This window comes from Rana temporaria, chromosome 3 (genome assembly GCF_905171775.1).
Source record: "Rana temporaria chromosome 3, aRanTem1.1, whole genome shotgun sequence".
Lineage (NCBI taxonomy): Eukaryota > Metazoa > Chordata > Amphibia > Anura > Ranidae > Rana > Rana temporaria.
The window spans coordinates 12,351,080-12,366,047 of record NC_053491.1 but is presented as its reverse complement, the minus strand read 5'-3'; the positions used below and the strand labels follow the sequence as shown (position 1 = coordinate 12,366,047).

Here is a 14,968-nt window from a genome sequence, read left to right as displayed (position 1 = left end):
CGCAGTCAAGAAAAAAATTACTGATCGCCGCCATTACTAGTAAAAAAAAAATTGTTTTATAAAAATGCCATAAAACTATCCTGTATTTTGTAAAAGCTATAACTTTTGCGCAAACCAATCGATAAACGCTTATTGCGATTTTTTTTTTTTTTTTTTTACCAAAAAATATGTAGAAGAATACGTATCGGCCTAAACTGAGGACATTTTTTTTTTTTATATATATTTTATGGGAATGTTTATTATAGCAAAAAGTAAAAAATATATATAATTTTTCAAAATTGTCGCTCTATTTTTGTTTATAGCGCAAAAAATAAAAACCGCAGAGGTGATCAAATACCACCAAAATAAATCTCTATTTGTGGGCAAAAAAACATCAATTTTGTTTGGGAGCCACGTCGCACGACCGCGCAATTGTCAGTTAAAGCGACGGGGATCCACAGTGAATAACCAGCAACAATGATTTGTTATAATTAGTGAAAAAAACGCAAAGTAGATTATATTGGTGATAATCTAAATGTAAAACATAAAATAAAGTCCATCACAATGAAGACTCCCAAAAGGGAGATATCTTATGCCAACAATGTGCAGAAAAAAAATCCAAACAGTGAAAAAACGACAAGTGCTTGACGGATGATTTCACTTAATCAATACAGGTTTTCATTCCTGACGACGTGGCAATCACGAAACGTACGTCTATTTATTTAATTAAATTTTTGTGCAAGATTCTACCTCCCAGTTAAAGCGACGCAGTGCCGAATCGCAAAAAAGTGGTCTGGTCTTTGACCACCCAAATGGTCCGGGGGTGAAGTGGTTAAAGCGGTGTTCTGGCGGCCGGGGGAGAAGGAGGGAGCCCCGTGGTGACGTCACTGGGCGCGGCCAGTATCCTGTCCCCCCTCCGCCCGAAAGGTGACAATTGTGGCACCAGAGGGAGGGAGGAGGGGGGCATCCGATATGCGGAAGTTCCACTTTTGAACGTTTTATATTCGTGGAGTTCAGCTTTGAACTAGAAGTTTGTTTCTAAAGTTATTTTTATTTTATTTTTATTTTTTTCTGTACCATGTAGAACATTTCTGCATTAGCAGGTCATGGTCCTAAAAATAAAGCAACCTTGTGTCCTTTTTTTTTTTTTTTGTAAGTTCAGCTAAAACGTTGTACTTCTTGAAAATAACCCAAAGTTTTTTATAACGTGGAGATCATGCTTTCCTCCATATTGGAATGCATTTTTATTGTTATCCCTTTCCTCCTTTTTTTTTTTTTTCAGGCAATACAAGAGACTTCGGACCTTGCTTCGCGATGCCCGCCATGATTGTATCTTTTTCCCAAATGAGTTCCAGCTTGATGCTTATCTCCCCAGAGAGATGGGGGAAGCTGTGGAGGACTGGAAGTCCAGGTAAGATCCTTCTGTTCATTACACAAATCTGTTTTCATTGTTAAACAATCCTCCGTTTGCTCCAGTTCAGGGATTAAGCTGAGATTCAAGATTTTTTCCCTACTAGAATTCCCCACAAACCACCAGTATTTTCCTAGAGCGAGTGCAGTGTCGGGGGGGGGGGCCCTTGTTGGGGGAGCGAGTGCAGTGTCGGGGGAGGACCCTTGTTGGAGGAGCGAGTGCAGTGTCGGGGGGGCCCTTGTTGGGTGGAGCGAGTGCAGGGTCGGGTGAGGGCCCTTGTTGGGGGGAGCGAGTGCAGGGTCGGGTGAGGGCCCTTGTTGGGGGGAGCGAGTGCAGGGTCGGGGGAGGGCCCTTGTTGGGGGGAGCGAGTGCAGGGTCGGGGGAGGGCCCTTGTTGGGGGGAGCGAGTGCAGGGTCGGGGGAGGGCCCTTGTTGGGGGGAGCGAGTGCAGGGTCAGGGGAGGGCCCTTGTTGGGGGGGGGGGGGGGAGCGAGTGCAGGGTCAGGGGAGGGCCCTTGTTGGGGGGGGGGGGGGGGGAGCGAGTGCAGGGTCGGGGGAGGGCCCTTGTTGGGGGGAGCGAGTGCAGGGTCAGGGGAGGGCCCTTGTTGGGGGGGGGGGGGGGGGGGGGAGCGAGTGCAGGGTCGGGGGAGGGCCCTTGTTGGGGGGAGCGAGTGCAGGGTCGGGGGAGGGCCCTTGTTGGGGGGAGCGAGTGCAGGGTCGGGGGAGGGCCCTTGTTGGGGGGAGCGAGTGCAGGGTCGGGGGAGGGTTCTTGTTCGGGGGGGGGGGGGGGGCAAGTGCAGAGTCAGGCCAGTAGGAGAGAGGTGTTGAGAGTAGGAGGTGGGGGGGTTGGATGATGGAGGGGCCAAGTGCATTGGTGAGAGTTGGAGGTTGGTGGTAAGGTGCAGGAGGATGGGGGTCAGCTGCATTAGAGTGCTTGGGAAGGTGTTGTCATGAAGGCACAGCAGTGGGAAGGTTTCAAGTTTGGTGGTGAGAAATGGAGTGCGGGCAAAAGGGCTGATGGGGCAGGTAGGTGGTAAGAGCTGAAGGGGCCACAAATTAGGAGAATGTCCCATTACAACACAGACTCGCCTGCTGCAGGGGCCCTCTCTCTAAACTTGTCTGATTCCTTTTGATTTGTCTGCAGATGCATTTACAATTCCACAGTCTGGTATTATCAGCACTGCCAAGCTAAAATACCCGTCATTATGGTGACTGAGAATGAAGAAGCGATCCGAAAGTACATCAATGAGACTGAAGGGGTCTACGTCTTATCATTTAAGGTCAGTGAGATGCCGGGCTGCCATCAGTACACAAAGCAAGAGCAAGCTGTGAACTCGGATAGAAAACCCTTCAAATGGTTTTATTTCGATTATGATTTTTTTTTTATATTTATATTCTATTTAATTTTTCAGACACCCTAGACCAGTGATGGTGAACTTTGGCAACGTCGTTGCTATAATTTGTCACACCGTATTTGCGCAGCGGTCTTTTTTAGATATATATATATATATATATATATATATATATATATATATATATATATATATATATATATATATATATATATATATATAAAGAAAATGATAAAGTTAGCCCAATTTTTTTTTTTTTAATATTGTGAAAGATGATGTTGCGCCGAGTAAATTGATACCCAACGTCGCGCTTCAAAGGTAAGAGGGTGGTAAGGGGGGTCATTTGACACAGCCTTCATTCACAGAACACATTTTAACAATGCAAAGTGTTCTCTGATTGGATGAGGTGGAGCTTGTGACATCATTGCCCCGCCTCTTCGCCTCATCCAATTTTCTTTTTTCTTCACATAGGAATACTTGGAGACGTTTTGGCCACATCTGAAAGGAGCCCTGGAGTTGTACAGCTCGATCCGAGAGGCTCTTCAGGAGCGTGAAACCGAAAGTCGGGAGAGTAATGGCAAGGAGTACCAGGAACATCTCCCGCTGGAAATTCTGGAAGCTGGAATTAAGTCCGGTAGATATAAGCAGGTGAGTCGATTACCAATTAAATGTGTTGCAGAGAGAAGCTGCATGATCACACACTGACCGGTCCTTACTCTGTGCAGGGTGTACTCAGCGTCAACAAGCATCGCTCTCAGCTCGAGGCCTTTGTGCGACTTCAGGGTCAGGGAGGCAAAGACTCCGGTATGAAAAGACTTCTTGGTTCTGTAATATTTTCTGACTCTATGGGGGGGGAAATTACTAAAGTTTGGAGCGTGCAAAATCTGCTGCAGCTCTGCATTGAAACCAATCCGCTTCCAGGTTTTATTGTCAAAACTTAACTGAACAAGCTGAAGTTAGAAGCTGATTGGCTCCCATGCAGAGCTGCACCAGATTTTACACTCTCCAGCTTTAGTAAATCGACACCTTAGATTGGCTCTGAATGGACCTGATCACAACCCTTGGTTTGACGGGAAAATTCTATGTGATTGGGAGGATCTCCAATTTTAGGTGAGAAGGCGTGCTTATGACACCTGGAATCGCTTGTTATAGAGGATTTTCCAACACGTTTGGACTTGTCAGCAGTGTCTCATACCATATTCACTGCTTGCCGACCAGCCGTAATCATTCTACTGCAGCAGGTTGGCACGGCTGCGTGATTCGCCGTAGGTGTACGTCGGACAATTTGAGTGATAGCGGGAACGCCAGAGCCAATGCGCATAGACATTGCGGCCTCCAGGCACCCGCGATCGCTCCACAGAGAGCCAGAATGGAAAAAGCCATAATCAGCTAGTATGCACCGCATATTAGCTCATTATGAAATACTTACCTCGGAACGAGGTAGGGAACTTACCTGGTCCACGCCGAGCGTGTCTTCCGGGTATCGCCGCTCCAGCGCTGTGATTGGCTGGAGCGGCGATGACGTCACTCCCGCGCATGCGTGTGGGAGATTTCCTTTCCGGCATGGGTCGGCAGGGCCGGCCCTTCAGCCGAGGATCCCCCCCTGCGCATGCGCCGCTGCAATCAGCCGCGCATTGCGAGGGGAATATCTCCTAAACCGTACAGGTTTAGGAGATATTCTTTATACCTACAGGTAAGCCTTATTATAGGCTTACCTGTAGGCAAAAGTAAAAAAAGTGGGTTTACAACCACTTTAAGTGCAAATTAGAGTAGTTGGGCTACAAACAAATACAATATGCCAGTAGCAATATGATTTTAAGGTAAATAATAAGGCAAAAAACATATTTCATGTTTTTTATTTTCGCTATAGTAAGTAAGTAGCTCAGGGACAGGAGATAGGGGAAGAAATTTGAATGGGTGGCACACACACATAAAATTGACTCTCGTAGTGACACTGACAGCAGTGTGCAGCAGCACAAATGATGATGAGACTTCACTGACACAACACGTCCCAGTGACAGTCTCTCTCCAAGCCAAGTGGTCCCCTTCAGTCCACTCCAGTCTAAATGGCACTGGCGGTCCTGGTCCCAGCCTGACTTGCTCCCATACTGCAGGCCCACACAGGAGGCTCTGGCTGCTATGGCTTGGCTCCATTGCACCATGACATCACACTCGGGCACCGCCTCCGCACTCGGATGGTCTGAGCCAGCTCTGGACCAAGCCGAGTGTCACAGCCATATTTTTTACTGGCAAACTTTTACTTTTACTGGCAGAAGAAAATTGACAGTTTTTTACTGGCTGCCAGTAAAAATACTGATGGTCGGCAACACTGGCCCATCAGTGAATGAGAAAATGTACTTGTTTACAAAGTTTTGTAATAAACAAACTTTATCGTGTTTTTTTTTTTTTATCTGTAGCGCAAAAAATAAAAACCCCAGAGGTGATCAAATACCACCAAAAGAAAGTTCTATTTGTGGGAAAAAAAATTATAAAAATGTTGTTTTGGGTACAGCTTTGCATGATCGTGCAATTGTCATTCAAATGCCACGTACAGACGATCGGACATTCCGACAACAAAACCGGGGTTTTTTTTTTCCGACGGGATGTTGGCTCAAACTTGTCTTGCATACACACTGTCACACACAAATGTCGGAAATTGCGAACGTCAAGAACGCGGTAACGTACAACCTGTACGACGAGCCGAGAAAAGTTCAATAGCCAGTGCGGCTCTTCTGCTTGATTCTGAGCATGCGTGGAAATTTGTGCATCACACACTCGGAATTTCCGACAACAAGTTTTGTTGTCGAAAAATTTGAGAAGCAGCTTTAAAATGTCCGATGGACCCTACACACAGTCAGATTTTCTGACAACAAGCTTGCATCGAACATTTGTTGTCGGAAATTCTGACCGTGTGTACGCGGCAAAAGTGTGAGAGAGCTGAAAATTGGTGTATAAGTGCCTGGTATTGAAGTGGTTAACAAAGAATGTGTTTTTCTTCTGCGTACCTCCTTATGTTGCACGTTGACATGCATGCTAGAGATAGTGTTTTGAACATTTTATTCTTGTGTGCCGGTACAGACTTGCAGAGCGATGTTCTGATCCATGGCACCAAGTCACGGAACAGAGCGATCCACGGAGACGTAGTGGCCGTAGAGGTCCTGCCCAAGTCTGAGTGGAAGGGGAGAACGGGAGCTCTGTGTGAGAACGAGGCGGAGGAGAAAACTGGAGAAACACAAAGTGAAGTTATGATGACCGGTGAGCTGCACGGGAGGGACTTTGTTGGAGGGTGTTGCACTGTATAGTTACCGATCAAAGTGTTCTCTATGAAGGTGTGCGCTCAGACCTGCATTCATGTTTTGTCTGCACCCAGGTCGTGTGGTGGGAGTGTTACAGCGGAATTGGAGAGATTATGTGGCTACTTTCCCATCCAAGGAAGATACCCAAACCCAAGGAAAGAATTCACGGAAGGTGCTTGTGACACCATGGGACTTCAGAATTCCCAAAATCCGGATCAGCACGCAGCAAGTGGAGGCATTACAGGTACGTTCACTGACACATTTCTATTCTTATATAAGAAATTGATTTGTGAAGGGATTGAATTGCAAGGTCCTGTTCAGATCAGGAAAAAGGATCCAAGCCGCTCCAGGTGAGCAAAATCCTTCTCTCCAACCTCCATGTGCCAGTTCAGTCCGCAATCTGGATGAGGAGCCGCTGGCATAGAAGAAGTTGACCAAACTCACAGGTGTGAAGCAAATTGTTAAAGCGGAGTTCCACCCTAAAAATGAACTTTCTATTAACAGCTTGCCTTTAATGTAAAAAAAATAAAAAATTGTACTCCCTTCTATCTGGCTGTTACTAGGCAGGTTTCGTAATCTGCCTAGTTCCTGGTCCTAGGTGGTTCAACTTCCTGTCCTAAGACCCCATTGCCTCCTGGGAAAATTACACTCTTTTACCAGGAGTCTCTGGGCATTACATAGTTGGTCAGATTGAAAAAAGACCATCCAGTCCAACCACAAAAAAAAAAAATTAACAAACAAAATAAAAAACATAGTACAATCCCATACACCCAACTCCATCCCCACAGTTGATCCAGAGGAAGGCAAAAAACCCCAGCAGAGCATGATCCAATTTGCTATAGCAGGGAAAAAATTCCTTCCTGATCCCCCGAGAGGCAATCGGATATTCCCCGGATCAACTTTACCTACAAATCTTAGTACTCGGTTATATTCTGTACATTTAGGAAAGTATCCAGGCCTTTCTTAAAGCAATCTACTGATCGGTCCAGAACCACCTCTGGAGGGAGTCAGTTCCACATTTTCACAGCTCTTACTGTGAAAAAACCTTTCCGTATTTGGAGATGAAATCTCTTTTCCTCTAGACGTAAAGAGTGCCCCCTTGTCCTCAGTGTTGACCGTAAAGTGAATAACTCAACACCAAGTTCACTATATGGACCCCTTATATATTTGTACATGTTGATCATATCTCTAATTCTCTTCTCAAGAGTGAATAAATTTAGTTCTTCTAATCATTCCTCATTACTGTGCCTAAAAATCGCCCAGCATGCACCTCTCCCTGAAATCCAGGAAGAAAAGGGAACTGGGCTTCACACGCCCACACATAGGATGGATACGGCCACAACATGAGCTGGAGGATATAAGACCATCGTTTGCAATGACTTCTGGAACGATTGGGGAGCTATTAATATGTTTTAGGGACTATTAAATGTGATTAATTTTAGCTTGCAAAAAATTATGCCCGGAACCCCGCTTTAACTTTATTGTTGATAATAGTCCATCAAATAAATGACATCCTAAACATCAATACAGATTGGCAGACGGGCAGAGATGAACACATTTCCCAAATCGGAATTCGCTTAGTCATAATCTGCAGATTATGACTGAGCAAATTCTGATTTGTGAAACGCGTTAATCTCTGCCCGTCTGCCAATCTGTGCGGTCAACTTCTTCTATACCAGAAGGTCCTGTTCACACTGGCATTAAAAGTAGGAGTTTGAGGTCTTCTTTGTTTTTTTTAATGCTTCTTAACCACTTCCCGCCCAGCCCTCATATTACTATAGGCCGGGCAGGAGCGGAGCTCCCTGGTTGTGTACTGTTGTGGTGGTCCATTTGATTGGACACAGGGCCAGAAATGTGGTAGCTGTGGCCAATCAGTTATTCCAATACAGTAAAACCTTGGATTGCGAGCATAATTTGTTCCAGAAGCATGCTTGTAATCCAAAGCACTTGTATATGAAAGCGAATTTCCCCATAAGAAATAATTGAAACTCAAATGATTTGTTCCACAACCATTTATTCATAAATCCTTCAAATGGAAGCCGCCACAAGGGGATTAGAAGCAAAATCCAGCAGGAGCTCCAGAGTATAAAAGAGAAGAGAGGCGCCTCTAAGTGTAGCAATATGTTGCTAAATGTTGTATCTTCATTCAATGTAACCATATTGCTACACTTAGAGGCGCTTCTCTTCTCTTTTATAGTCGGTTGTGACATGACGCTACTTGTATATCAAGACATCGCTTGTATATCAAGTCAAAAATTATTTTAAAATGTTGCTCATCTTGCAAAACGCTCTCAAACTAAGGTTTTACTGTAGTACATAATGACGATGAATGGATGCCATTCATAACAATGATTTCTTACAACAGTGTTACACTGTTATAAGCAATCATAGTGGGAGATTTACTAACAATGGTGCACTCAGAATCTGGTGCAACTGAGCATGGTAGCCAATCGGTTTCTATCCCCCAATATTCTCACCCCCCCGTCCCCCAATATTTACCCGCCCCCCAATACTCACCCCCTCCCCTGTCCCCCAATACTCACCCAGCGATGTCCACAGAATCCTTGGTTGTCCCGGGTCTCCCTCTCCTTTTGGCTGAGACACATCAGCGGAGCCATTGCTTCCCTCTGCTGTCAATCACAGCCAGTGAGCCAATTTGGAGAGAGCAGGGGGCGGGGCCGAGCCACATCTCTAGGTGTCTTATGGGGGAAAAAAAACATTTAGAAGGGAAAGGTAAGTGAACCAACAATGCACGAGCTTAAAGGAACCTATTTAGAAAATAAAAAAACAAACCTTTACAACCCCTTTAAAGCCCAAACCACTAGGGGGGCAGTAAGTGCTTCTTTGGCCTTTCATCCTCAGTCTGTAGATCTCCAAGACTGTGACCTGGTCATCTGTAGGTACAGAAGCTCCACATGGTCAATGCGTTTGCCTCCACAGATGCTAGTTTGGGGAAATATAACCTTGGTTGCTTATAAAAGTTTTTTTTATAGTGAGCGCAAAAATCGGTTTTTATTTTTTTTTGTGTGTGGCTTGTCTATGGCCAAATTATGCGGCTACAGAATTTTGTGGATTTCAGCAACTCTGTCATTTGCGATGAGTGACAGTTATTTCTTGGCACGTCTCGGCACATTGTGAAAGGCTTTGTAGACAAGCTGCTGAGCCGTCTATATTCTGTTCCTTTCTGCTGCTTGGGATGGGATTGGGGGAAGGGGCTGGGACTTGATTTTCATTACAGGAAAGGCTCTTTCTGAGGGACTTTAAAGTGTATATAGACCCCTAACAATGAAGTCCTCTGATTTTGCTCCTTTTTGGTGCGTTTAAATATTCCATTGAAAGTGTTTTGTTTATATCTGTTTGATATACGCAAAATAACCCTAAGTGGTGAGCACTTCTGCCTAGCAGCACTGGGGTCATCGAATCCCAACCACTGCACTACCTGTCTGGAGTTTGCATGTTCTCCCGGTGCCTCTGTGGGTTTCCTCCGGGAACTTCTGTTTCCCCCCACACTCCAAAGACATGCTTGGAATTTAACGGCTTGCCGGCCAGCCGCTGTCATAATACTGTGGCGGGTCGGCTCTCCTGCACAAACTCCATAGCTGAAGGCGATATTTGTACAGGAGATAGCGGGCGCGTGTCCACGGATCTGGCGGACTCTATGTCTGCCGGCGAACCGTGATAACGGTGTGGAGAGGCAGAATGGGGAACTGCCTATGTAGACAAGGCGTTTTGCCAGATGACACGTCGAAGATCTTCTCTTCTCAGTGATCTGTCATGTCCCTTGGTAGCCCATCCCCCCTACAGTTGGAACACACCCAGGGAACACAGTTAACCCCTTGATCACCCTCTTAGTGTTAACCCCTTCGCTGCCAGTGTCATTTATACATTGATCAGTGCATTTTATAGCACTGATCAATGTAATAATGTCACTGGTCCCCAAAAAGTGTCATTTGGGGTCAGATATGTCTGTCGCAGTCCTGCTAAAAATCGCAGATCACCGCAATTGCCAGTAAAAACAATAAAAAAAGTCCCTAAATCTACAGTCCCACAGTTTTGTAGACACAATAACTTTTGTGCAAACCAATCAATATAAGCTTATTGCGATTTTTATTTTTGGTAAAAAAAAAATACATGGAATATATAACGGCCTAAACTGATGAATACAGTGTGTGTGTGTGTGTGTGTGTGTGTGTTTGTTTTTTGTTTTTTTTCGGGCTACTACAGATCACGCCCTTCTTTAAAACCTCATGCCTAGATATTACCACATACATGGCTGAATATATAGTTCATCATTAGTCAATTAAGGATAAACAATCTGGAATCAATTAGTTAATTAGTAAACAATTGTATGAAACCCTGCTTGAATACATACTATGATAGAATTATGGAACCAAAGGTCAACAGTAATGTCTGTGTTCTCACACTGTACAGGATATGTCAATCAGAATCCTAAGAAAAATTAATACAGATGTAAATCATAATAAAACAAAAATGTATATCACAATTAATAGTATATGAATTCACCAGATGACATGTGATGCATATCTATCAAAGCCAATACAAAAATCATATATAATTATGCATAATACTAAATCACTTAATATGTAAAAGATTAACCCAAAAAGAATCAAAAATATTTATGTAAAGAAATCGAAATCTGAATGTAACCCCTTCAGTTGGAGGGTATCAAGCCGATGTATCAAATTCTATAAAAAAATGAGTGCAAAAAAACTGCTCAAAGGGAACCTACGTATTGCACTTCCCGGCGCTAAGGACAGGCTATCAACTCAAATGTACAGGATAAGATCAAGTATAAAGTTAAAATTATATATATAAAAATTCAACAGAAATAAAATCTCTGTTAAAAACCAGAAGTAATATATATTGTCATGGACCTTGAGATATTAAAGTGTTTCTACTTGACATATGTTACACAGGAGAGGGACATTCAATGCAAGGCTTTTGAAATGCTAAGTGGAACCAGCTTGCGAAATACCTTTTATTGTGTTCTGCAGGTTAAGAGCGGGTGTCGGAGTCAGGCCGTCTAGCTGGAACCAGGTTATTGTGTACATTGATTACCCCCTGGGGCTTCTGTCTCAATACACAAGTCTTTCTATCCAAGCTATTGGACCAATCCCTGTTGACAATTTCAAGTCCTCATTTGCATGGTCAAGGGGGACCTGAGTGAAGACTGGATATACTTTACAATTGACCAATAGGAAAGCGGTTGTTGGGAGTGGGATGTTCCAAAATTCTGTATAAAAGTGTGCTGTGTACTTGAAATAAAGGGTCCTGTTGGAACTTACATACAGCCTGCCTGGTGTTTGTTCTTAATGGGTCCGAATGGCACATAGCTGTAATTCGGATCCCGGAACCTTGGATGACTGGACCATCAGACGTTGCAATCTGCAAGCTGACTCACTGGTAGCAGAGGAGTGTCGGGAGAGCAGGACCTGGGCGAGGAAGGATCTCGTCACATTGGTTGGCAGCGGTGGGATTTGCTCTCCAGTTACTGGGACAACTCCAAACCACCACCATGAATGACCAGCTATGCAGCCTGGAGGAGAACCATGCTAAAAGACTTGCTTGAGAGCCGTGGAGGGACCGGTGGGAAGAACAAGGCCACCCTGATCATTGCGCTAGCCGAGATGGATCAGAGGGATGGTGATGCAGGACCCCGGTCAGTTGAAGACTTGTTCCAGCAGCGAGTTCAACAGCGGTTGGCATTATATGGTGCGAACCCATCAGAGACCGCCATACAGAATACCATTAGAGACCTCCAGCGGCAGGATGAGAGAGAACGAGAGCGACAACAGAGAGAACGAGAGCGGCAACAGGAGCTGAGAATTGCAGAAATACGGCGATCGGTGACAACGCCTAAAGAAGCAGCACCAAATGAAAGAAGAGGAGAGGTACAGATATCAGTAACCATGGAAGAGGAATTCAGAAGGAGGTTGCGAGAGAAGCAGATACAGCGCAGAGGACCAGTATCAGAGGAGGTCCTGCTTGGATGGTCTGATTCGATCCGCTGCGAACTCTGGAAAGAAGCGCTAGCCCGCGAGCAGCGACACCAGGGAAAAGCTCTCCCCTCCATCCATGTAAGGTACTGGTCACAGTATGAAGTACGGATGCTGTTATTGGGGGAACAACCAAAGCAGGAGTGGACAGCAGAGTTAAGCAGGCTGATCCGGGAAGAGATGCGGTTGGACGAGAGCTACAGAGCCCTCCGGTGGTATGTAGTCCAAGAGTGCCCGTGGTCAGCGGATGACAGCCCCACGGAAGGCTTTGACTATGATGGCCTGGGATTGTTGTATTGGAGGATGTCCAGGGATCCCAACTTTGGGAGCGATCGGGAGTGGCGTTGGGAGGAAATAATGGAGCACAGAGAGCGAAGACTGAATGTCCCGGAAGTGCACTGGTTACAGGAAGATTTGGAATTCCTGGCCGCTCAAGAATGGGAACTGGAAATCACCTACAAACAGCTGCTAGACTCCGCTCAGCAGCAGGGTGAGGTTCCCTTTACCTGGGACTATGAGGAAATATCAGCTGACAGTGATGAAATCCTGGCTGATGAATCAGCAGTGGAAAATCGGGAGCTTGCCATTCCCAAAGCTGAAGTGCTGACCGCACGGCCGAGCTCTGCTAATCTCTGCTCAGTACCCATAGCATCTTCTGGGTTCCATGGACAGGAGATGGTGAACCTCTATCCCCAGACACCAGTTGTAGAGACAGGGGATTTGATAGACTTTTCTGCTGAGGAAGAACAACCTGGGGAGCCTCCAGCAGAAGAGCTGGTATCAGGGCCAAACTTCACTGTGCTCTGCCCAGCACCAAGGGCAGTATTTGTGGAGTTACAAGGAACTTCCCCAGCTGAAGCGCTGGTCACAGGACAGAGGGATCAAGACCTCTGCCCCACCCCCGTGGCAGTTCCGGAGGCTCAGGGTGAGAAGATGGCAATCACTCCCCAGCCACAGATTACAGAATGTATGGACTGTTCAGAGGATGTTATGGATTATGCACCCCCAGCAGAAGTGCTGGCAACAGGGCAGAATGCTAGCCATCTCTGCCCAGCACTGGGACCAACTGTGGAGTTCCAGGGAGCCGGGGCGGTTGGCCCCCCTCCCCAGCAACAAGCTGAGGTAGTAAAGCTGTTACTCCCAGCTGAATCACTGGCAGCAGGGCAGGATGCTACTGGCTGCTGCACACAACTACAGCTTGAGCGGATATCGGTGGATGGGACTGTGGTCCCCACTCACAGCAACCCAGCGGAAGAGCTGGCAACAGAGCAGAGTGCCCCGGGCCTCTGCTCTCAACTAACAGAAGAGGGGGTTCCTGTGGTAGTGGATGGGACTCCGATCTCCACAGACACAACCCCAGAAAATGGTGCGGCACTGAGACAGGAGGATGTCGGCTTTGCTTTGCAAGCACCGGGGGATTTTTACCTAGCATCAGTGGATGGGACTGCAGTCTCCACTGGTATACCCCAGGAATGGTGGCCAGTTGGCCCAGATTCCCAATGGCATGATGAACTGAGCCCAGCCACCCTGTCTTCTCTCCAGCGGCTGAAAGGACTCCAGGGAGAAGGGCCAGTCCAGGCCTCTCCCCAGCGGCAGGCGTGTTCTCTGAGAGAGGCAGAGATTGGCTGGGTGAGTAATGCTCTCTTTGGGACAAGGTATCTGGGGTACTGGGTGGGTACCGAAATTGGGGTCTCTCCCAGTGTTAGTCTCCTGCCAAAGGGGGAGATGTGTGACAGACCTAGCCGGGACAGGGGCTTTTGGAGAGGACTGAATGTGAGCCTCTTGCCGTCCGATTATGGGCCAGGACCTCAAAACAGGAAGGCAGATGGGTCATCCCAGCACAGTCCTGGAACTTTAAGACTACTTTTCCAACATCCTCGAGTTGACCCGTTTGGGTCCCACTGCGGCTGTTGGACTGGTTCCCAGGGGAAGTAATGTCATGGACCTTGAGATATTAAAGTGTTTCTACTTGACATATGTTACACAGGAGAGGGACATTCAATGCAAGGCTTTTGAAATGCTAAGTGGAACCAGCTTGCGAAATACCTTTTATTGTGTTCTGCAGGTTAAGAGCGGGTGTCGGAGTCAGGCCGTCTAGCTGGAACCAGGTTATTGTGTACGTTGATTACCCCCTGGGGCTTCTGTCTCAATACACAAGTCTTTCTATCCAAGCTATTGGACCAATCCCTGTTGACAATTTCAAGTCCTCATTTGCATGGTCAAGGGGGACCTGAGTGAAGACTGGATATACTTTACAATTGACCAATAGGAAAGCGGTTGTTGGGAGTGGGATGTTCCAAAATTCTGTATAAAAGTGTGCTGTGTACTTGAAATAAAGGGTCCTGTTGGAACTTACATACAGCCTGCCTGGTGTTTGTTCTTAATGGGTCCGAATGGCACATAGCTGTAATTCGGATCCCGGAACCTTGGATGACTGGACCATCAGACGTTGCAATCTGCAAGCTGACTCACTGGTAGCAGAGGAGTGTCGGGAGAGCAGGACCTGGGCGAGGAAGGATCTCGTCACATATATATTGCAGCAGCTATCTAAAATAGATAAAACATCTAAAAATATGAACAAAGTATCAATCAAAATAAAACCAGTGTATATAGGTTTAAAAAATGATAAAACAGCGCTATGCATAAACATGTAGATAAAAGGTGTTGGAAAGAAAGTCCATAAATCAGTGAATCAAAAATAAAGTTCAAGGTGCTGATTTGAAATGTTTCTTCAAGGAATGGTAGTAAACCCTCCACCGATTTCCAATTTTCACCAAACGTGAGACACACTTCCCCTCTGGGGTTTAAACTCACCAGAAGATCAATATAAAATAGCCTTGACACATATCATCATGATTGGACCTCCAACCTCATTCCAGAAGCAGCAAAGGATTTTAAAACAACTCCAAGCAGGG

At 45.9% G+C, this 14,968-nt stretch overlaps 1 protein-coding gene across 1 annotated transcript in view; it reads left to right on the top strand.

Annotated features, from left to right (window-relative positions):
- DIS3L (DIS3 like exosome 3'-5' exoribonuclease) overlaps nt 1–14,968 on the top strand; it is an 89,277-nt gene that overhangs the window by 37,850 nt on the left and 36,459 nt on the right. Inside the window, exons 3-8 of the mRNA XM_040342264.1 lie at nt 1,262–1,390; nt 2,533–2,668; nt 3,212–3,388; nt 3,466–3,544; nt 5,819–5,995; nt 6,111–6,280. Of these exons, the coding sequence (XP_040198198.1) occupies nt 1,262–1,390; nt 2,533–2,668; nt 3,212–3,388; nt 3,466–3,544; nt 5,819–5,995; nt 6,111–6,280 (868 nt within the window). The remainder of the gene's footprint in view (nt 1–1,261; nt 1,391–2,532; nt 2,669–3,211; nt 3,389–3,465; nt 3,545–5,818; nt 5,996–6,110; nt 6,281–14,968) is intronic.